This window comes from Catharus ustulatus, chromosome 1 (assembly GCF_009819885.2).
Source record: "Catharus ustulatus isolate bCatUst1 chromosome 1, bCatUst1.pri.v2, whole genome shotgun sequence".
Taxonomy (NCBI): Eukaryota; Metazoa; Chordata; class Aves; order Passeriformes; family Turdidae; genus Catharus; species Catharus ustulatus.
The window spans coordinates 38,867,402-38,892,241 of NC_046221.1; the positions used below are offsets into that span (position 1 = coordinate 38,867,402).

General features: G+C 38.1%; 1 protein-coding gene across 4 annotated transcripts in view; it reads right to left on the minus strand.

Moving 5' to 3' along the window:
* Positions 1-2,042: 2,042 nt before the first annotated feature.
* Positions 2,043-24,840, minus strand: part of ZNF385D (zinc finger protein 385D) — a 436,474-nt gene continuing 413,676 nt past the window's right edge. For all 4 annotated transcript variants that reach the window (XM_033053704.2, XM_033053719.2, XM_033053712.2 and 1 more), the window contains 4 exons: positions 13,724-13,957; positions 11,634-11,812; positions 9,477-9,578; positions 2,043-5,350 (listed from right to left, as the gene is read on the minus strand). In XM_033053704.2, the coding sequence (XP_032909595.1) occupies positions 5,117-5,350; positions 9,477-9,578; positions 11,634-11,812; positions 13,724-13,957 (749 nt within the window). In that variant the 3' untranslated portion in view covers positions 2,043-5,116. The remainder of the gene's footprint in view (positions 5,351-9,476; positions 9,579-11,633; positions 11,813-13,723; positions 13,958-24,840) is intronic.

A 24,840-nucleotide genomic window follows, 5' to 3' on the forward strand; every position in this document is an offset into this window, starting at 1 on the left:
TAAGAGCAAAAAATTGCTTCTATTGAAATCAAAGATTTTTGCAACTGCTATCAGGAGTCCCAAAGTTAAGAGCATTATGGTTTTCATACCATTGTTAATTTCAGTCCGGAGCACAGACTCTTTCAGCTGCTGACATTTCAGGTCAGGCTATGTAATAATCATCTTCCAGATAGTTACATTTACTCCAAAATGGTCCTGAATGTTAATAAACCTGTAGAAGTGAGAAGCCATAAAGCTCTCATCCTTGGCTAAGCCCTTCACTGTGTGTTGGAGATTTCAACTAGTTTAAGATACGATTTATCAGTATTATTTTGTTTTAGTCACGTACTGAATTTCAGCACAGAGGCTTCTGTATGATCCATTGGCAAGGAATGGCTCTTAGAGATAAACAATGAGAACAGGAAAAGATGTGATGTCAAAAAAATACTTAACATTTCACAGAGTATAGGCTTACATTTTCACATGCATCTTGATAAACAGGAAGCCCACTCTTATTTTCTTTGGAGCTTTGGGAACTTATAGTCTTGAAACCTGAACTGTGCTGAAGTCAGTGTTAGAAATGAAAGTCCAGACAACTGTTAGCAAAACCAACAGATTTCTTATTCTTGTGAGTTAACCCCAAAATCAGGACACTTATAAAGTAATTTATGTTCTACCTTCACATTTTCACAAAGATTTGTGCAACCAAATAATTTGGGTGTCTGTGCTTCATATCTACCCAAAAGAATACTACAGTTGTGAAAGCCTTTTTAGATCTTTCTCCTCAGTGTTGGTCTAATGTTCATAAAATGATGTTTATTTTTGCTAAAAAAAGATATAGAGTTAGAAATTCCCCGGGATGCTTTGAAGAGACTCTAAAAACTATGTGTTTACTGGGAGTAAAAGGCAGAAACAGGGGCTCCTAAGCAGCATGATTTCACTTTTCAGGGAATATGGAGCCATTGCGCTACTGAATCTTTGGCAATTAAAATAGAAATGACTAAAGGTAGGTCCATTCAGTCATGGTATTCCTGATGTAAATGGAAGATAATGAAGTGAGATATTAAATTTACCAACAGCATCCTTGTATTGGTTCGACATCTAGAAAGTATTTTAAACTTTTAAAATACAGAGCCAATTGTATTATTTTAGTACTAAAATGACAGATGTAATTCTTCTAGTTATATTAACTTTATTTAGCTATTCTTAATTTTGTATAATTTTATATAATTTATCTTAAAATAAAGATGCATACTTTTCAAATACAATATTTCTTGACATGGTCAGTCTTTTTTTTTTTTTTTCATTTTAAATCATCATATTTATTCCATATGCTTGCTGACCTCTCACATCAGCTTTTACAGCAGTTTTCAAGAAGGTAACTAATTTCATGGTTCAGAGCAATGACAATCCTTCAGAACAAAGGTTTGAAGCCATAGATAGTTGGAAAAATTAAGATAGCATAAAAATATAAATATATATATATACCTCCCACAAAAATAGCATCTCTTCGGGTCAGAAAGAATTGTTATTCTTTAACACTTTGAATAGAACTTAAGGAAACACCCCTGAACCTGATTGTTTTTCTGAGTTCATTACCCAGCCACTTCCCCACAGGCTGATTTCACACTCTGATTCCAGTGAGTGACTGTGTCTTCGATGCAATGATCTGCTTCCTTGTGCTTTAGGCTTCCTCTTGGCCCTGGAGTGCTATGGTAATATGAAACATGATGGCATATTTTCCTTTAATAGTGCTCTCCACACTGGATGTATTGACAGGTAGGTGTAAAGTGTCTTCTGTTTGCTACCTCCTCTGTCATCTGCTATGGACATACCTTGACCAGAAGTTCTCTTTGCCCCATTAAATTGCTGTGCCAATATTTACCTTGACAGACACATATACACATACATATACATACATATACATATATAAATATATATATATACATGTATGTATGTATGTATGTATGTATGCAATAGAACTGTTGTGCTGATGTCCTGGGCATGTCAGCTAGTTACTGACTGAGAGGAGGGTGGAGCAGCAAGGCATAGAAAATCCACTATACATTCTAACATTTAGGCTTTATCCTTTATTAGGTAGTGAGTAAGAGACAAAAAGAACTGAGTTTGTTGTTTACAGCTGAACTTTAAAAGAGACTTGTGTGAACAAAACTTGTTCCATAGAGCACTGCGACAAAAGAGGTCCAAGAAAACGAGGTGTCATTGCAAATTAGCTGATGTAAGTAGGTGGAATGACACTCTTTCATTTCTTGCAAAATTTGTATGAACTCTGCCATTAGTACTGTGCCTCCATACATGCCACAGGCCATGTTTTGGCAAGGATCAGCCTGTTGATTTTGATGGCATCACAACATGGCAGGATGTACAGCAGGTGTCCATGCACCAGAAGGCTGTGCATAAGAGCCTTCAGGATATTTGTCTATCTCCCGTTTTCCCATCTGCCCACTTCCTCATGGGGAAAAGATAGACTGCCTAGATCTTCTACCTTCCCAAATTGGGAGTACTCCTCTGCTCATTTAGCAAGATATTACTTACACAGGCTCTTACAAAAGGCTCTAGAAACAAGTGGTGGTTCATGGAGCACAGCTTGAAAGCTGCTGCCCTTTGCAAGGAGGAATCTGAATGCAGCTGGCAATGGCTCTACAGCTTCTGCAAACAGATGGAAGGTTGAAAGCAGGCTTAAAAGACCAAGTCCACTGCATCTTACTATCTCATGTACCCAAATAAAATGAAACATTTTCTAAATGGAGTGTGAGGAACAGGTTTTGAAGGCTGGCTTATTTACTGCCTCTTTACTGGGAGCTGTAGAGTAGAGAGCCCTTTTAAATGTCAGCCCCTAGTTATTTAGATGTCTGAACTTGGCTTAAGGAACTTACTCATACTGTTGTTTTGAAAGTTAGGCCAAAGCAACCCAGCTGGTAATTAGCCCTGGAATCACCATAATTTCTTTTTCATGGCTACATAGGTGTGAATTAAATATAAACAAAAGCTCATTTCATTTCAAGGCACAAACATTTGCAAATAAACTGGATGAAATACAAATACGTAATATAGAACTTATTTTAATACTTCTAGATAAATAAATGCATCTCTTTGGAATTCTTTGGACACAGATATCCATGGAACCTCTTCTTTCTCTCTCTTTATATATTTTTTATAAAATCTAAATGCGGAGAGGTTTAAAAAATGGCAAATACGAATGTATATGGAAGGCTCACTGATGAACTGCAAGTCAAAAGTGCTGTATACTCCCATCCTCTATATCTCCCACCTGTCTGCATTAACCACGGGCAGCATTATATAGCAGCCACATGGTCAATATTTTGCATTACTGCCTTTTAATAAAATCTTTCAAATAATTTCCCCATCTAAACTTAAATTATGCTTTTAAATTTTATTCTGCCTAAATGTATGGTAGGCATTTCACTTAGCTACACATCAGAGTGGTTGCATGAGACTCAGCAGCACACTCCATAATATTAATAGATACTTTTCAGCTCCCTATGGGAAAAAGCAGGCAGCAAGGATCAGATTCAAGAAGTCTATTTTTTTTCTCTGTTGTTTGTTACTTACCACTTAATGACCCACATGTGAAATCAATGGTTATATAATTATTTTATATAGTAGACTTTCTGTTTATAAGTTATTTTTTTATTCTAACATATATACAATATATCTATATATACCCCTGATAAATCTTACTTTAAAGGGACACAGTCAACCCCTTTAAGCCTCACAGTAAATACATAAGGCTTTAAGCTGTCTATACATAATGGTCAGCTACAGAATTCAAGGGTCCCTTGAGATCCTAAAAGTTGTATTTTTTCCAAGCCCATGGTGTGCAGTTATCTCGTAATATGTATCTCATGTGTCACTGTTTACATTTTATAGGTGTATTAAGACATTTTATATCACATCAGTAGGAAATAAAACAAGGGAGTAAGTCTGCTGCTAAGACTAAGCCGATTGCAAAAAATATTACCTGTATCTACAGACACTCCCACTGGTGTGATATAAAATGAATATGTGCCATTCTTGGGATGAAATTCTGGCTACACTGCAGTCAGAAGGAACTTTAAACTGACTTATATGAGACCAGGATTTCTCTTCTGTTTTTTATTTGTCAGTTATGACTCTGTGTAACTGATTTGTGTCTTCCCTCTGCTCAACACTGAAGTGTCAGACTTGTTTCATGACAAGAGCATATTTTTTGTTTTCCACTGTCATGTCTTAAACATTGATCTATTCTGTATGTATTACACTCTTTGAATAAACACACAGTGTACACATAAATTTTCAGTTAAATAAAGGTTTGACCCATCCTGTGTACAGTATCTGAATTATTTTTCTCCCACTAGATCTTCTTTATCACTTTCTTTGCCCTAACCTAGATTACTTTCATTCTTCTGTGAGTGAGGAAAACTTTGCTCACTAGGAACAGCTCCACGTTATTGAAATATTTTTTGACTACTTACCAAAGTGACATAATTTTGTTCATTTTATCTTTTGCAACTCAGTTAGAAACCTAGTGGCATAGATAGAGACACAATACTACTGTTTTACAAGACATCTATTGTATCTACTTTTGTTCAGATAAATACCCAGTAACTGCTGATTTGGCAGGAGGATTGGTAAGGGTACTACTATTCACAGTGTTTCTTTTTTTTTTTTTTCTTTCTTCTTTAATCTACAGAATAAAGTATTTTATATACATTGGAACCAGTTAATGCCCTTTAGACAAATTTGTAAGTTGTTTCATAAAGCAGGAAAGACATTGCAGGGAAATATGTGCCAAAATGCACAGTCAAAAGGCTTTATAAGTTTTATATGTCACTACAAGTCAATGCTGGAGATCAGTTCTAAAACGATCAATGCTCAAGAGAAATGTTCTCATCTGGAGAAAATACTGCCCATTTCCCCTTTCAGAATTTTTTCAGTTCTCTATCAAAAGTTCTGGCTCTTCATATATACTTTAAACTATAAATAAACACTGCATAGTTCAATGTTCTTGATTTTCTTTGTGGTTTTTTTGTGGTTTTTTTTTTTTTTGTTTGTTTGTTTTTTGTTTCTTTTGATTTGAAAAATTATTGCAGTACAATTAATTCCTGTTTGGAGTTCAGTAAGGAGCAAACAGCACAGGAGTGTGGGTGGTCCGTATAGGCCCAGGAGCTGGTCGTAGGAGTGCAGGAGGAAGTGCTGAAGTCTGGAAAAGGGTGGCTGCTGGGGCCGTGCGAAGACTGAATGGGGAATTCACAGCCACGGCAGCAGCTGCTGCTGCAGCTGCCAGTGGGTTTGGTAAGATCCGCGGGGCCATCGGCTTTGATGGTTCCTTTGAAAATACTAATTTTACCTGTGGGGAAGAAGAGAAAACAAACAGAGACACATGATTTGTTCATATTAGCTACGTGAGAGGGAGCTTGACTTAAGACTGTATGTGCACAATCAAGCACGAGAGGCCCCGTGGCGGCTGCTGACTCTATGACCTACAGACTCGTACCAGGTGATATGACCTCACCTACTGGACAAGGTACAAGAATTTGGCTGGGGGCAAAGAGTTGCAGCGCTCACACCTTATTGCTGACACTTATAAGTTAGAATGAGATTAGAAATCAAAGTAAATCTGAAATGAGCCTGGGGAACCTGTATCAAAGTAAAGCCACATGCACCCTGCAACAATTAAACCAGGAAATATTAGATATCAATTAATAGATCTCCATGTGGACAGCTTAATGTAGAGATCAGAGCAGAATGAAAATGCATTCTAATCCCTGTTTTTACAAGATACTTTTGTTTTAATCATTAGGATGTGAGTTCTACTTAAAATTAAGATCTACATATAGCTCCTCTTCATTTACTCCTCTTCTAACAAGCAAAGAAACCAATCTCATCTCATGATTCTCATGACTTATGAGAATCTCTCATATTTTATGTGTTTAAATAGGTTCTGCCCCATATAATTTTGCTGCATCTTCAATGTCTTCAACTGTTTTCCACTAAGATAGTGTTCATTCTTACAAGGATTGTGAAAACCTGGCAGATATTTTAAAGTAGTATTCTGTCAAACTACGATATTTATGTTTCTGCCACAGAAGTTTCTTCTTAAAAAATATTTTAAATATTTTAAAAATATTTTAAATATTTTAAATATTGTGGACTATCAAATACAAATAAAAAAATCCCTTGTTTAGAAGGAAAAAAATCTAAACCCTGGAGTTTTTCCAAGACTGAAAATATTCACAAGAGGTCCAGTAATATTTAAGAAAATTTACATTTGGGATGCATACAAATGACCATCAGAGTAGTCTCTATGGATTTCTGCAGTTTTCAGCAGAATTTCAAGTTTTTAATGAGATGCCAGGAGCCTGAATACCTTTGCAGTGCTCTTTTTATAACTCTGAGATAAGATAAGAAACTTCATTTACTGACAAAGATAAGTTCCCATTGTCTCTGATGGACTTTTGGTTGGTCTGTGTCCCAGCATGACCTGAGGCCTCTTGCAAAGGGCAGAAACCTGAATACATGGTATTGAATATACAGAATATATATACCATGCTATGGTATAGCTCAGCGTAAGTATGGACATCGCTTACTTACAAGGAAACACAATTTCTCATTCTTGACTTGAAAGGGAATTTCAAGTAATTAACTTGTACAGTATCACTGACATTTTCAACTCAGCAGAGCCCTAGTGAATGAATCATTAGAAAGTAAGGACAGGAGTACTCTGGCATGAACCACAATTGAGTTTCATCATTACACTATTGCCATATTCCAAAAGGTCTGTTGGTTCTTTACTTGCCAGATGGATAGAGGATTTTCATTTTTCCCAATACCAGTAGGCAACACTGCTGGCTTCCTGGTCCTTTAAAGTTCTGGGAGAAATTCTCAGACCAAACCAAATTCTTTAATTCTCTTAACAAAGGGTATAATACATGCTAGATATTAAATTCCCTATAGTGCCTATGAAAAGCAATGATTTGATCTTTTCCTTGATCAATGTTACACCCACTGTTCCAAGCTGTCTTGTTCTTTTACTGAGCATGACTTTTTCCTCCTGCCTTACATTTTTTAATGAATACCTTTTACAGCCTTGTTTAGAACAGAAAAAAACCCAAAACCAGCCAACCAAATAAAACCACAAAGCAAAACAAAAAAACCCCACTGAAAAAAAAAAAAAAACCCAAAACAACCCTGAGGGGGGAAAAAAAAAAAAAAAAAGAAAAAATAGTAACCCTGAATACAAAGTACTCTTTGGTCTAGAGTTCCCAGTGCAGGATGTTTTTTTCTAACAGCTATTTTATTGCAGAAAGTTTGGACTATCAAATGTTTGATAATTTTTTTCTCTCCAGTGCAGTGTTTTATACTTGCTGGACAGTTGTGGCTTGAAATACCAAGTAAGTCCCAACACCACAAAACTTATTAAACTCTGAAATATCACTGTGGGAATTTATAAAGTTTCTATCTCAGAAGCATGTAAATCTAGAACAGACAGAGAAGTACAAATGATATTGAAAACATGGTAAAATAAGGGTTTTGTTCTAGAAAAGCTATGAAAATGTAGCATGTTCTTTTTTAAGTTTCTGTAGACAAAAGTGATGATGCCCATACATTTTGTGTCATGAAGAACAAAGATCTCATGGCTGTTTCTACCAAAAGGCTAAGGCTTCCTTGCCATTCTTGGAGGAATCAGGCACTTCTAATGTAGTGAAATAGCTTTTTAGTTAACTCATCAATGTGATTCTTATTTCAAGATGGCTGAAAAACTAGTCTTATTTAGCATATGCAGTACCTTGCACCTTAATTTCTAACTACTAATTAACTCACAGGTCAACATTAGGAGTAAAGTAGTGATTATTTTTTTCATTTCTAATGAAGTAAGCTAAGGGACAAATGACTTCAAATATTAATGGGGAGCATCCTGGTTTCAGGTAGGGAGAGGGAGTAAAGAAAATGTAAAGAAAGAACATTAAATTAAAAGTGAAATTAGAATGTCTCTGGCTTGTTGCTGTGCCATTTTGCACTTTAAGTGACAACACTTCCCACTGTTTTTATGTCAAAACCAAAAACACTACATGGAGAACTGGTATCTCATTTCATATTGAAGCCACAATCCTACTACACATATTTGTTCCATTTATTGCTAACTCATTCTCTCCTTCTTAAATCCCTTTTGTTTCTTTGATTCCCTCTAGCCTGTATATTGTGAGCCAATCCCAATTGTAATTGGGATTGAGGGAGCAGGGAAAGGACACACTACCATTATTTGTCTTGAACCTTGGCTGGAGTTCTCAGAAATCACTATTACATAAATTGGTAGAAAACTGTGCACAACAGCAACAACGTAATAATTGTTTTTATCCCCTAAAAATAATTAATTTCCTAAAGGAATAACAATCTTGTCAGAAAGGCTTTACTGACTCCATATCCTCCTTACCCCATTACATATTTTCTCTTCCTTTCAGTACAGTTTGTATTGGAGACCCTGATCTTTCTTGTGGATTCCTGAGAAACCCTGTGGGGCTAATTTCCCTATTCGTGGATTTACCAGAATGGTGCACTGCTTTATTCTACTGAATCCTGCACAGATATGCCACTCATGAAGGCTGCCCCAACAAGGACACAGTTTCTGCTGCCTGAACTCAGTGCAAAGAGAAATGGGTTTTCACATGAAAAGAAACCAAAACCAAAAACACGTTCATATTGTGCCTGCATCAGAGAAGATGGTCAAGGCATAAGAGGCTAAACTCTATGAGGACAATGAATCAACATCCTCCCTCTGCCAGGACCATTTATAAAACCTTACAAAGCAGCAGGTATAGCATTCATGCAATTGAACTGATGGAGAAGATAAATGTCAGATGTTTCACTATCCCACCCACAATATAAGTTAATTCTTAATTATTGGCAGCATCCTAGAGGTTTTTTTTTATTAAAAAGTAATCAGTTTTTTCAGATTTTAGAGTTAATAAGAATTGTGTTACAGACAGTTTGTCCTGGGTGTTGAAAATGTGACTAGAACCATCCTGAATCAGTCAAATGAAAGCAGAGACAGGTTTTTTTAATTGTTTCACTTGTTATCTCAACAATTATCTAAATAACGATAAAATGAATGGTTTCTATTTTATAGAGTTTCATTTAGTTATTTTATCACTATTGTCCTTGATGAAAACTGGAAAAATCCTGTTTGACATCTGGAGGATTTTTCTTGCTCTTGCTCTCTAATGACCCTTGCAAACAAGCTTCTTTTCTGAGGTTATTCAGAGTAGCTACAAAAGCAAGGGTCCACAGGTTATAATAAACACCCCTTAAAGTATATTAAAAAATCCCTATGGGCTTCCACTGACTCCTTCATGTACTTGATATTCCAATGGCTTACACTCTTACTCTAGTTCTAAACATTTTTCCTCTCTTGTTTTCTAAAAATCCTACTCATCAGGATTAAAACAAAAGTCAAATAAAAAGGATCATTGGCTTACCCCTAGAGGATGTGTTCCCTTTTGGAGTTTGTTGTAAGGGCTGTATTTAGGTTTAGGTGGCTTCCCAGCAGCTCTGTCTTTGTGCCTTCTACTGCTTATGTGCTGTAAAAATATTTTTTGTAGGGGGAGGGGGGGAAAGAAAACAAAGGGTGATAGCTCCACAACAGATCACTTCAGTTTCTGCTTTACACAAGATTACTGCTCCAATACTAAAGGCTTTTGCTCTACAACAGCATTACTTTGACTAATTCAATAATGAAAGGGAATAGGATCTCTTGAAATTTGAAGGATCCTTTGTACACCACATATTGGGGCTGTAATTTTCATCAGTCTGAAATTCAACTCTGCTTCCACTGCATTAAATCCTTTCTCACCTTTTCTAACTTCAGCAGGACTTGAGTCAGGTTAAAGACAGAAGTCTTTGAAAAACTCCCCCCTAACTCTAAAACCCATCAAATTCAGTCCACTGCTGATAGAATGTCTTTAAAGAATATTAGATAGTAAAGCATCTCCTGTTTGGGGAAGAATATAAGTTCAAAAAATTGTTTAAATCCCTAAGCTGCCAGGAAATCCTTCTGAGATGGTTATATATCAAACTAAGTGACAGTGAAAAAAATGCACGAGACTCATTATCTTCTTCATAAGATCTGTGAGATTTTAAAAGTATCTTTCTACACAGATTATGTTGCAGTATATTAGAAGTAAGAGACCTTTTTCAGAATTGTATTTTTACTTTGATTTTCATTTTTAAGAGAATTATCACAATAAAAAGACATGGAACTGGACATTTTTTTCCTGAAATCAGAAGAATGGGTATTGCTATTGTCCATTATTGAATTCATCTTCCTTCTTTAGAAGTTCCTTAACAAGTAGTTACAGTAATTTCACGAATACAAGCCACACCAATTTGACTAAGATTTTGCACCTAAACCGGAAATGCGGCTAATACTCAGGAGCGGCTAATATGTGAATAATTTTCTGACATTTACAACCCCGGAAGTGCCAGCCAGACCGCTGAGCCGAGCAGCTGCAAAGTCGGCATTTTGCGATTGTTACAAATTGTTACTCTGTTGCACCGCGGGTGGAGCCTGGCTCCCTGCAGGTAGCACGGGGGGTGGGGAGAGAGGAGGGAGAGCTCTTTCCTTCCCTCCTCTGCTGCAACTCGGGGGAGAGACGGGGGGGCCCCGGGCAGCCACTGCCGCGGCTCTGGGAGGCGGCGGGGGACCGTGCGCCGCCACTGCCGCGGCCCAGGGAAGGGGGGGGGGCTCCGTCCCTGCCTGCCACCACAGGGCAGCGCCAGGCCGTGGTGACCGAGCCCAGTGGCAGCGGCGGCTGGCCCCCAGTGGCCCCGTCGAGTGGCAGCGCCGGGCTGGGCTACCTGGCCCCGTCGGCAGCCCCTAGCGGGCCAAGCCTGCACAGCCCGAGCCGAGCCAGTAAACCCCTGCCGCCGTTCTGTTACTATTTGGCAACTTTGTTGCACGCGGGTCCTCGCTGCGAACGACAGAGCGGCTTATATTCAGGTGCGGCTTATTTATGGACAAAGAACGAAATATTTGCCAACATCCAGAGATGCAGCTTATACTCAGTGTGGCTTGTATTCGTGAATTTACTGTAATTACAATAGGCATATAGAATTAAACTAAGCATTTTTCAGAAAGAATTGATGATCCAAAGAATTATTGAATATAACTTTGTGTAATTGCAACTTAGAGGTTATGCTTCTCAGAGCAAAACCTTGATAAAAACATTAGAAATCCTCTCCATCCTACATTCCTAAGCAGGTTATTCAGTGTTCTGTGGAATACTGGCTGCACCCTCCTTCACATCTTTGTCAAGGCAAATATCATGCAGTGCATGAAATGACAGAATTTATTAGGACAATTCAAGCAGTCTAAAGACAGTTGTAATGTGTGCAGCTTACACCTGCTATAACTCTTTACCAAATGTGTACAATTGAGAGAGCTTTTGAGAAGACATATTCCGTGCAATGGAAAATCATAATCAAAACAAAACATACAGCAGGGCAGCCAAGTACAATGGAGAGAACTGTAAGTTCCATTTGGACACAAACTGTTATATTGACATGTGCTGACTGCTGGTACTTTACCACCATGAAAACGAAGAACGACATTCTCACTCTACAAGCTGGCTGAGTACCTGTTTCAGTTGTGTCTCAGAGTTTACATGCACATCACATATTTCACAGTGAAATGTTTTGTTCTGAAGGCCTGTGTTTCCTTTATTCACAGGTCCTTTGCCTTTTACGCCTGCCCGGGGAAAGGCTTTTATGGTTCCACTTCCATTCCGAGCTTCCAGCATAGTTTTGTGCTTAGTCCCTGCAGACAATAGAAATGGGAAAGAGAAACAACTTTGGCAATTGGGTTGCATTCATTGTTTTATTTTCTTTTTAAAATAAAATCATATGAGCCTCAGCTTAGAGCCATGTGATGTCCTTGGAATAAGACTGTATTGGTCTGTATCAGAGTCAAAAGTAATGCAACAGCATTTCACACCTGATATTTAGTTACTGAATTACATACCTATAGGTAATGCACTAGAACAAAGCAGCCACAATCAGATAGCCTGATGGGAAGCTAAAAGTGTGTGAGTTTTCTCATTAACTCCTGCTGCTAATAAGACCTGAATTGTAGTTGCAAAAGAAAAGTAATTTAGCTATTAAAGATGTAGTTGGCTTTGATTTGTAGTCCTCTTGAATAGATTGATAAACAGTATGTCTAGGTAGCTTACAATTAAATCTGTAATTAACTAATCACTTTCCAAAGCAGAAAGGGGCAGAGGCTCCTGGAAGCAACCTATGGATCATTAATGTCCTGGACAGAAACCAAAACATGTGAGAAACATTTATATGAGAAAATGCACTTGCTTTTTTTTTTTCTTTCTTTATAGATAGAGGTTGGACAGAGAACACTGGTGCTGTGTTGCTGCAGCTTTATTCAGCCTGAACAATTTCTTACACTCTTGCCCTCCATACAGGTAGGCTGTGATGATAATGGAATAACTACTGCATCCAGAACCACCGCTCCACTGCTAATTGCTGTCTGCATCCACAGAGACTTTAAAAAAAAAACATGCATGTGTGTGGGCACACATACAGTTTACCAGCACAGGCAGCAAACACTTGGAAGGTTGTGTTTAAATATTCAGAATAGTGTTTAGGCTCTCAGCCTGATCAGAATATTTAGAGTCTAACTCTCATTAAAAGGGTACAGCTTGAAGTTGAACTTTCACCAGTTGAAGATCTGGCGTATAGTAAACAGCATTCAAAACTGATGGAATTTTGTTTCTCATTAATGCCAAGAAGTTATAATTTCCATTGTAATTCGAGTTCTACAAATATGCGAAAGTTATTTCTTTTTTAATTGTGTCATAAAACCATTGTTCACTTTGCTCTAAATATATTATCGCTGTCTCTAGCTTTCAAACCTAAGGTTCTCTTTCTGTCTCTTAACTCTACTTACCCTTGATAGCAGGTAGCCCCTGACGTCCAAAATTAGGAACTTTCTGTAGGGTGTCTATGGGTTGTCATTGCCACCATATCAAATCCCTAGGTCTTTTAACCCCACCCACCACAGAGCCAGTCAATAACATGCTTAAAATAGTGGCTGTGGCTCTCTACTACTGATCTTATGGATGCTACTAGCTCTAATGACAAGAAAAAGTTTAAAAACTAAGAAAGATGGAGGTAGGCATTTACCCATTCAACTCTCATGCAGTAGCTGCTATCAGTTGATGAAAACAAAGGGGAAACATACATAATTTTAACAAGTTATTTATTAACAGACAATATGGAGCTAAGAACTCTAACTCCCATCATTGAACTTGACTGATGCTCCCTCTTTCAGCCTTAATTTCTTAGATTTCAAACAAAGCTAATGGCATTCATACTTGGTTTGCTAGTTGACACAAACAAAACTATGCAAACTCTGAATACCAAAGGTAATGAAGTACAGCTGTCATTTAGCTCGATAAGGTTTTGAAGCTGCAAAAGCTAAAGTGCAAGAAAATCTGCAACTTGCAATAAATTCCTTTCTTTCCCTTTTTTGAAAGCCTCTTTGCCTGCCATTTTTATAATTTAATAGTTAATGAATTCTATTTAATCGCCAGTTTTCTGCCACCTCCCTGTCCCCTGCTGCAAGAGATCTAATCTATTCAGGGGAAGATAATTGCAGCACTCTGGAGACAGAAGGAAAGAAAAAAGGAAGCAAGCAAGCCCTGCTCCATCTCACCACTGTTGTGCGCCTCCAGCTGTGAGGCAGAGTTGACAGCGACTTTGCATAGTGAACAGTACAGCAGTCTTTTTGCTTTTTCTTCCTCAGTCTCAACAGAAGGGCAAGTGCTGCTGCTAGTGGCTGTTGTTGGGATTTTCTCCACTTTAGAGGTGATCTCAGTTGTCATAACACTGCTCTTCCGGATTTCCACGGTTGTCGTAGTTGATATTGCTGGTGTCCCTGTGTTAGCATCTGCGGGCAAAGAGAGGAGATGGAAATTAATGAAAACAAACAAACAAACAAACAATCAAACAAACAAACAAACAAAAAGAATTGTGTGACCTTTGGTGTTTGCTTGTTGACATCCCAATGCTGTGATGACACAGAGAGGCAGATTGTTCTGGTGATGGTTTGACTAATGGCAATGAACTAAATCTGATCTTTTTCTTTGTATTTCTTGGGGTTACAAAATACAGCACTCCCATGTATTTAAAAACCATGTGTTGTCTCCTGCAGTCTGCTCAGACAGAACTCATAAACTGAACAAAAAGGTCATTAAGACTGTACAACAGAAGAAAAATGCAATAAAAGAAGTCATGTAAATGACCAGCGCAACATGTAGTTAAAATTTATACACACAACTTCAGATGCATAAACAGCCACAGTAAAACATAATACTTATACTGATTGGGTAGCCAACTTAAAAGTTTAACATCTTGTACTAATAAAACTAAAATGAAAAAATTGTAATTTACATTTGGTACAAAAAAATTTAAACTGATACTTCACTTGATTTTTCCCAACACCAACACTAAAAGAATGAAGGTAATTATAAATACACATTGTTATCCATTATTACATAATAATGATACATACTAATAACAGTAACAAAATATACAACATTCCATATCTGAGACTTAAACAAACACTAATAATATTTTCATTCTGCCTATTAGTAGCATTTTTGGAAAGACTATAAGCAAGAAATATACCTAAATCTGGAAACCTAGTTCTTGCACCTAAGAACTTGTGCTTTTCCTGTAGTTCCCAAATCAAGAGAGAAGAAAATACACAATGATATTGGAGTTTGAATAATTGATACATGATGCTTGGATATGGCAATATCATGTGTTTGTTAAGTACTTAGCAGGGTGTAGGACAGCAAAATTCAGCAGTGAAGGCAGTGAAGAAGATGGCAAGTAGGGGATATGCGAAGGAGACAAAGGAAAGGAGTTGTTCTGCCTTTGCAGCATTGTATGTTATCATATTGAGCCTACTGAGTAGTAGCTTAAAAAAAAAAAAAATCTTAGTTACTTTACTGAGATATGCCTGGATTTGTGTACTTTCCAGCATAGTTCATTTTGGTTTCATACATCACTTGGCGTTAGTGATGCTCTACCTTACTATGCTTCATTTATTGCCTCCCATGAGAATAGACAAAATAGCAATTCTTTCTCTTACGTGCTCTGATGCAGAAGGGACACAACTAACTGATACCACAGTGGTGTGACTAGTAGTGTTCAAAAAGTTTGTTAATGGAGAGCATCGATAATAGCTGAGCAGGCAGTATCAAACTGGAAGCAAGGCAAACACACTGAGAAACCTGATTCAAAACAATGCTAATGTATTGAAAAAACAGTTTAAAAAATTAGATGCTTTTCAGTAAAGACAATTGAAGGAATTCACACTCAGTAGGTTTAATCTGATCTATTAACACAGAATGCTGAAAACCAACCCCAGTACTGCATTTGGGGAAGTTTTATTTTTTATTTAATTTTGATTGTTTGCTTTATTTTCTTGGTTTTCAGAAAAATCTTCTAGTAGCAGACACGATGATTACAGATCTATTCTATCATTTGCTATAAAACAGGTCCCCACCACACTGAAAGTGCAAAGCAAAAGATTTAGGAGGTACTTTTTCCTCTTCTGGTCAGCTCTGGAGGCCCTGTGTCCAGCCTGGGGACAGTAATGACAAAGAAACCCCAAAATTACTTGCTTTGCTCTTAATCCAGATGCAATACAAGTGCAAAGCAACAGGAGAGGGTTTGTGATGGAGAAAGCCAAAATAAATTAGAGGTTTAAAAAACATGAACTGTGAACATGAAAGAAAAAGGGTGAGCACTGACAAGGTTTTTCGTATCTGCAGAAGGTAGCTAAAAATAAGAGAATATACTTTTCTCCCTCATCCCTCCTAGTAGAACAAGGACTATTGTATTACATCAAGAGAGACTTAGATTAGAAGTGAGGAAATTCTTTCTAATATTAAAGTTTATGAAGCCTGGGAATAGCCTAGCTACACAGATCAAGAAACACTTCCTACTGGGGGACTAGAAGCTGCCTGAACAAATATCTACACAAATATGATTCCCTTTCAGTCAGTGGGAATATGATCCTTTAAGTTCTATTAAGTTCTATACATTGTGTATCTTGCAATGTTTCTACATACTCTCCCAGAGGCTCTTTAAAAATGATCATTCATAAACCCAAGAAAATAGAGGTTTTCTTGTGAATATTCTAGATATTGACAGGCATTAAAGCATGTAGCAAAAAAATTAAGTCCCACTCAAGGTCAAATCACAGTTTGGTTTTCTGGTTTTCTTTTTCCTGAAAGAGAGTCTGAAGGTTGTTGTATTCTGAAGGTACTGGGAATGTCAAATATCAGCACAGATATTTGTTACCTTGCTGAATAGTCTCTTTTTATTTATGTTTTTTTTTAAATAATGTTTCAAAAAAAAAAAAAAGAAAAAAAAAAGAATTGTTAAGCCTTTTGTTGGGAAACTGATGAAAAAATAAAGCTCTTGAAAATCTGTCCACAAAAGTGCAGTTAATTAGTCACTCCTCTCCCATTCCAGAGAATCCATTGAATGTTTGCTTTATTTCAGTCAAAAATTGCTGCAGTAAAATTATTTTCCTCAAAAGCCCAATCCCAGCCCAAACCCAGTTGCTTTATAAGCATTAACACTGTTTATAAAACATCCATTTCTGCATCCTGGTAAAACTGTACAATAGGCTTAGCCAATGCACTCTTTTAATGACATGGAAGGCAAAAGGTAGATGGCCCAGGGAGGGGAAAGGACTTTAACATTCTCTCAGGATTGATGGCAAAGTTGGTGTTGATTCTAATCTTTCAGGAAATTAGATATGTACATCAATCACCAATGCCAGCTTTGCAGTGCAAGGATCGGTATTTAGCCCTAAGTAAAATATAGATGATAATTTCTTTACTTTCCAAAGGCAAATCTGAGGCAATGAATGAAAGAAAAACAAGAAGAAAAAAAAAAAGCTTAAATAACAGCAGATTTTATTCTGCTTTGAGTATCTGACCTTCTGTGTATCTTTGCTGATCCAATATTTCCCCATGTTTTAAAGTGAAAATACACTCAATTATACTAGCTGTTTTGGATCTTTTGAGTATTTTGATATGCATGCATGAAAGCAGCATACAAAAATTAAAAATAGTAAATGTCAGCATATTCTCAAAAAATAATCAAAGTTCAATGCATATATTTCTGTATTTTTAAGAGGTTCCCTATATGAACACACTTTATATTCTATTAATGCAAATACATTAAAGACATTAAAACATAAATAGAAAGCCATTGAATTTCACTGTGTAAAAGCCATGACACATTTAAAGATGCAAAGCTGCTCATCCTCATATAAAGTTTAGAATTTTCAGCAGAGATTAAGGATAAAACATTCCAAAAGCTGTCAAGTAAGCTTACAAAGAGGCAATTCAATTCCTTTTCTCACAAGAACTTCTAACCTAACCAGCGTGGGTCCCTTTGAATATATTAGAGTGTTGCTGCCTGTCCACAGTTCAGTGCCCTAAATACACAGTTCAGCATTAAAGGTATAGGAGATTAAAAAAAAAAAAAAAAAGCCAACAAGGAAAAACAACACCAAAAAGAAGTAGGAAGGCATTTATGTTCATGCCTTGTAGACTGAATCAGCATTTCTTAACACTATATTATGACAGTACTTTAAGAGTTACTTCAAATAAATGTTCTAAAATTGAGCTGGAAATTCAACCACAGTAAAATGGAAGATTTGTTTCTGGTCATGCATACTTGCAGCACTGTGCTATTTTCATACCACTGGCCCACAGCAAATATTCATTATTGCAACTGTCACTGCTTGGCTTTGGTATAGAAGTTGATTGCTGATATTGTATGGAACTGGACTCCAATAGCAAGAAAAAAAAGGGAACACTTCAGGATTCACAAAAATCCATTTGTGTTCCTGGTCTTAATATAGCAACAGAATAAAAACGAAAAATATAAAAATATTACATTACAATCTAATCTTGGTCACTGGCAAAATCAAAGGTCTATTTTAATGAAATATTAAATAAAAAAAAAAATTCTGTGAGAACTGACTTCTTTGAGTACTACAGATACCATGGTTCAAGTGGAAAACTGCATTGTGATTAAGGTTCTCCGAAGCAAGCAGGATTAATTTTATATCCCAGCTACAAGATTCATTAATTTTCTTTAGACAGAAGAAAAAGAAAATTACAACTCATTTTCTTCTGAGCATGTGAAAGTCTCACTCATCAGTTCCTGATACTAGGTCTAAGAATTTCTTATCCTGAAGCTATAAATAGACCCACAGAGAGAAATGTACTCTGACTTCAAACAAATCACAAATATTTATGAGCGTGTTTTTTCTTCCGCAATCTCAAGTAGCACACATTTTAAAATATCTGATTTAGCACATACCTATGCATTCTAGTCTCATTTAAATCAAACTTCACCTCTGACAGAAAAGGATTGAGCATTTGGCCCATAATGCTGTTCAGGAAAAAAATAAACAACAAAGCAACCCAAAAAAATCTGTGCCCCTGCAAAAGGTAAAAAATACTTTATTTCTCATGATAAACAGAAGTTGATATGAAATATTTCACCATATAAGACCTCTTAGTATTGCAGAAACATCATCTGGCTAGTTTATAAAAAAGTTGTGTCAATGCTCCCATCAGATCCTTGACACTGGCATGTTCAAGGCTGGGACTGGGACTCGCTATATTATTTTCCTGACTACTGAGAACTGGGTCCTCAGTTTCCTTGGGCTGCTTTGAAAATCTCATTTTCCATAACTTGTGTGGTAATGACGTTTTAAGGCTTAATTTCTTTAGAATCTATAAATATATACACAAAACCAAAGTACCCTCCCCCAAAAAATGACGGCTGACAGGTTTTTTTGTGCTTGGCTGATTTTCTGTTCTCATACTCTGAAACATAAGCACGTGTGCTAGCACATCAACTGGCTACAGAACTTAAACAAAACACAGTGAGGAACTTTGACTCAAACTTCTCATCCTTTACATGTGCAGAATACAAACTTGCATATTTTGTGGTTGATGGATATCTGGCCCTTTACAATATATTGTAAAAAAAATATTTCGATGTCATATTTTCAAAAATACAGTCATTAGACTTAGTTTTTCATTCAAAACCTGGATTCAATCAATTTATTATAGGTATATCCTTCCCATAATGGATACGCTCAGAAAGATAGAAGTATATTTTTAGAACTTAGAAGGACCCATATACATTTTCCCTAAGAAAAAGTTATTACATCATGATTTAGAGATGTAAGTACCAAACATCACAGGGTCTTTTTGGCAGAAAAGACCAAAATATCTGATGGACAGCTGAGCAATTCATTACTTTATGGTCACCTTCAACACCACAATATGGATTATTGGAAACTGTGGTGTTCACTTGATCTTCTACAGGATGGATACTAATTACTATGCCATAATGGAAGAGTTATTTGATGAGCTGTCTTTTTTCAACTTGTCTTTTTAAGCCTGTTTTTAAAATAGCTGTTTACCTTTTTAAATAGCTATATTCCTTGTAACTGCCCTGGCTTGTCAGTAGTTTCTTGGTCAAGTTCCTTGTAAACTTTCCTTGTCCGGGTGTCTACCAAAATTGCTTTTAATATCCCAAAAATGAGAATCTGAACATGACTAAGGTATTGCTCAACCTGTTGCTCAAATGTACCAAACAAGCATTACTGAGAAACTGAAGGACTGCAGAATTTCCCAGAATGAGCATGAAGGGCAAATACCAGGAATTTGCTTGGATTGTAGAGTAACAATGACTTCAGTATTTTGACCAGTCCCTGCTTTTTAACACTTAAATAAATCACATTACACACAGTGTTCATCACTTAGAAGATGAAGTAACAACTGGTACACAACAAGTGACTTTGTTTTACTACTGCCTCTACTCCATGATTCCCAGCAACATGTCTTGGTGGTGATTTGATGGCAGGGAGACAGAAAACAGGAAGTTCAGTGACAAAAGGTGTTCTCTTATAGTGATGATGAAAAGGAAGTAGCAAACTTCATATATTTGATCTGTGGATATTTTCCTCTAATTAAACTCAATTCTTTCAAGTCCTCAGATTACCTCCTTCATTAATTAGGATTACAAAATTTTCTAATGAAATTATACCTAATTTTTACTAGCGGCTCTCTTGGTTTAAAGCACAGTTCATTAATCTTGAACAGGAGGAACCGCAGAGGGAGAACTGCATTCCTGTTGAGGTTAATTGAACTGAGCTGGCAGCAACAGCAACAGCTGGGGGGTATAAGGCCTGTGGAAAGCCAAGGAGGTAGGTAGGGAAATGTCACACTGTGTCTGGGTTTTGGGTTCTCAGGCAAATGTAGCTGAGAAAAACATGACTGGAAGGTAAGCAGATGATGAGGAGAAACCATTTGTTTTTCAGGTCATTTAAGGGATGCTTGGTGATTATTGAGTTTGGACACAATCCTTATGATTGTATAGATTTTTCCTCAGTCAGGCAGAAGACTGCCTTTCACTAGCTATGAGTTAAAGGATCCCCATGCAAGGAGCTGCTGACTGAAATTACTCTCACAGTTTAATTAATGGGAACTCTGTAGTGAAAATTTGATTTGAAACCAGGACAAAGTGTTTGCTTAAGAGGTGGAGCTCACGCTCAAATGGAAAGAGAATTTTTGCATGCTGGAGGCTATGCTGACAAACTGCCTTCTGTTTTACATCTGCATGCACCTCAGTATGCATTTCCCAACTTTTAAGTAAAAGTAAACATAATAAAAATTATACTTGCAGCTAATCTTAGTGCATAAATAGAAATTGAGCAATAGAAATAGAAATTGAGAAATAGAAATTGACTTTATTACCAGTAAAAACCAAAGAACTGAAAAAACTGAAAAAGCTAAAAACCCAACAAGGAAAAGATTTTGTAAGACATCCTACAGTAAAATGAATTTGCCTTGAATGTCTCTTTCTGGAGGCCAACATGTGCACAGCAGTCCCTATCTGTACTGTCATCCTCTCTGTTCCTTCAAAGCAGGTCAGCTGCACATGAACTGCCTGCTGTTCCTTGGCTTGTATTGAACACCAGACTGCCCAGGAATATCTGGGTGATTCAGCTTCATCCAGAAGTCATCCAGAGACAGCTACAGCACTGGAAAGGGATGACTGAATTCCAGTGTCCAGGAACATCCTTGGCACCATGTGAATCACTAGCACAGTCAGTAGTCCAAAATAATGTTTAAAAATAGGGTCTGAATAATTTCCAAGGTCGAGGTGGCATGAGTTATACCCATTCAGTACTGGAGGACAGTATTTCCTCAAGGAGAATTCAGGGAGCAACTTTTCTATGTGTCAGCAATAGCAATGGCTTCAAAGTATTGCTTTACTACCTGAAAACTCATTAGAGCTTTAACTCACACCATGTACCCAGGAGAGGATATCGCCCTTACTAAGGTCAGTAAGTAACTATGATTTGGTTTCTGACTGCTACTCCTGCTGCCCCACACTCCTTCCCCATGCAGACATGGGGAAGGAAGTAGCAGACAAACTGTTCTCTTTCACTTTGCACTGTCAGTGATGTAGTGATGGAAGAGAGCTTTAAAAGGCCTCTCCTAAACTCTCCAAAACTCTCCTAAACTTCTAAGGCACAGTCTGGGCTATACACTGCTGGAAACTGAGAAGTATTTTTCACAAAATAAGTAGGCTATAAAAGCCTTTTTAAAACTTGATATCAAAAACAATTTACAGTGGAATCTCTCCCCAGCAATCTGTCACCAAAAACAAGCCTGGAGAAGTATTAATCACCAGCAGAAGAAAATACATTGCTTTCATTAATCAAATGGAACAAGGAAAGAATCAGTGAACTGCACTGCAGATTGTAAAGGATTACTCTCCATTTTAAGTAGGTAGTTGACTTTTTTTTTGCATTTTAAGGGAGTTGAATGTCCTCTTTAAAAGCTCCATCTAAACGCTAAGCTTCAAAACAGATTTATAGTCATAGAATCCCTAGAAGTAAATTCAAATAACTGGAATATAACTCAGAATTTCTAAAAAGTCTGACTTCTGACTACTCTTGCAAGTGTAATACTCCATGGTATTCCCTTGTCTTGAACCCAGGAATAATTAAGCCTATTCCCTTTACTACAGCTTACTTCCTTTACTGGAGAGCACTGAACTAGTAAATCTCATTTTGGCAAAAACTGAAGTTGTGTCTAACATGAGAATTGTCACTTGCAGTACCAGCATCACAATTCTCTCACTAGAGAGAAGGTAGGCAGAGCAGTGAGAAGACATTCTTTCAGACTTCTGTCTTGTAGCTCATCATAAGTAGAGCCCATAGGGATGTGGTGCACGGACTGATCAGCAATGATTTCACTACAAAACACCTGCTCTTCCTGAAGTAGCTGAGATACCAAATGCTCATATTTGGAAGAACAAATTTCACAAGGAATTGAGGAGAGAACAGCACAGGAAATGGTAGTATTATCACAATTCCTTAGTCTTTGGAGTAAATAATTGCTTTGATTTTCCTGGTATCCCATTTAGATTTTTATTAGTCTTCTTCAGTCTAATGTTTTTATAAGGAATTTTTCCCCTGACTGATGACATATGGTTGATAACATATATTGTAAATTGACAAGAGTACTCTTGCTACAATAGTAACATTCGTTTTAGTGCTAGGGAAAAGAAAACCTTTTGCGATTTTCAGGCTCTGGAAGGATCTTTGACTATTCACAGCTGCAGTAATTATGATCACCTATTTAACTTGTTCTTACATCTCCACATATGGAGGGTCCATAATCTAAAATAAATTATTTTACTACTGCCTGCATGCCCTCTGCTCCTTCCTTTCTCCAACCCACCACAGGTCACTTCAGGGCTAGGAGGACTGAAACAAAGAGTTTATGAAACACATTACATTTAACACTGAATGATGTTTACAGAGGGTTTCACAGACAATACAGATCACAATTTCTAAATAACTTGTTGTCATCACAGTTCTTGGTATAATTTACAGGTTTTGGGTTGCTTTTCTTACTTTTCTAATAGAACCATTATTTTGTGCAACACGAGCCATCTACATTGGCTCTTATGTGTCAGTCTTTCCTCTGCCTTCAGGTAGACTGCTAGCAACTGAACTATTAGTCTAATTACATTAGCTGACAGAAGAAACATATTTAGTAAACCATGGTAAGGCTGGATAAATGGTCCTGGGATAAGGCAAAGACCAACAGAAACCTGTCTACTTCAACAATTTAATGAGCTTCCTTTCATCAATGTTGTCTTCATCAGAAGGGACTGAATCAACCCTTTTTTTCTCCTTCAGTAGTGCTCCCTGACACCATCCACACATATCCAGGAGAGAGTTTATTAGTGCTTTGCTGTTTGGGGTGTTTATCTAGTCAATACGATAATTTTATCAGGCAAGATCTCCACAGAAGCAAAATGCAAGAAGTGGTGTTTTCCTAGCCCAAAGTGTTCTCATGAATAATATAAAGCCTTCTGCACACAAGAGAACAGTAAAAATCCGAAAGTATTTCCTTGTGGCACCATTCATAGATATCATTCCTACTTTCAAAGCTTATAGAATCAAATATATTATTTGATTTAACCAATTACACACAAAACAATGATGGGTTTGTATTTTAGGATGGAATAGGCTTTAAAAGAAATGACTGCTCTTAGTTTGCAGTGGCAGTAGAAGAGAGTAGCTGCATATTAATGGAAATAAGTATCAAAATGCTAGGACAAGATTAGCTGTAGCAAACATTTGAAGGTTCTGGATGAGGTACTTAATTCTTGCTCTGCTTTGGCCTTTTCTTATAGATCCTCTCATAAGGCTGATATTAAATGCCTATGTTATCTGGAAAACTAGAAGTGACATACATTAATACTCATAATGACATAGCAAATTTGTCAGAAGGTTTGGTCCAATACTTGCAAAGACAGAAGTTCTGTCATGTTGAGTGAAGGTACAGAGTTTCACGAATACAAGCCGCACGGATTATAAGCCGCACTTCCGGTGCCTCAACAATGTTGCTGTCTTTGTCAATAGATAAGCCGCACCCCGAATATTAGCCGCACTTTCGTTCGTCGCGAGAATCCGTGCGCAGCTTTCACAAATTGGCCAATTAGTAACAGGATCGCGGCATAGAGGGCTTTACTGGCTCGGGGCGGGGCCAGGAAGGCTCGGCCCGCTCATGGTTGCTGACGGGGCCGGCCGGGTGGTGCTGCAGCCGCCGCCGGGCTCACTGGCCCCCCTCTCCCGTCAGCACCGCCTCGCCACTGCGTTTACGTACTCGCCCTGCCGGCGGGCCAGCCACTGCCGCCGCTGGCAGGCATACCGGCCGCCTCGCCGCTGCGCTGTTTACGTACTCACCCTATCGGCGGGCCAGCCTCTGCCGCCGCTGGCAGGCATGCCGGCCGCCTCGCCGCTGCGTTGTTTACGTACTCGCCCTGCTGGCGGGCCAGCCACTGCCGCCGCCGGCAGGCATGCCGGCCGCCTCGCCGCTGTGTTCACGTACTCGCCCTGCCGGCGGGCCAGCCACTGCCGCCGCTGGCAGGCATGCCGGCCGCCTCGCCGCTGCGCTGTTTACGTACTCACCCTATCGGCGGGCCAGCCTCTGCCGCCGCTGGCAGGCATGCCGGCCGCCTCGCCGCTGCGTTGTTTACGTACTCGCCCTGCCGGCGGACCAGCCTCTGCCGCCGCTGGCAGGCATGCCGGCCGCCTCGCCGCTGCGTTGTTTACGTACTCGCCCTGCCGGCGGACCAGCCACTGCCGCCGCTGGTAGGCATACCGGCCGCCTCGCCGCTGCGCTGTTTACG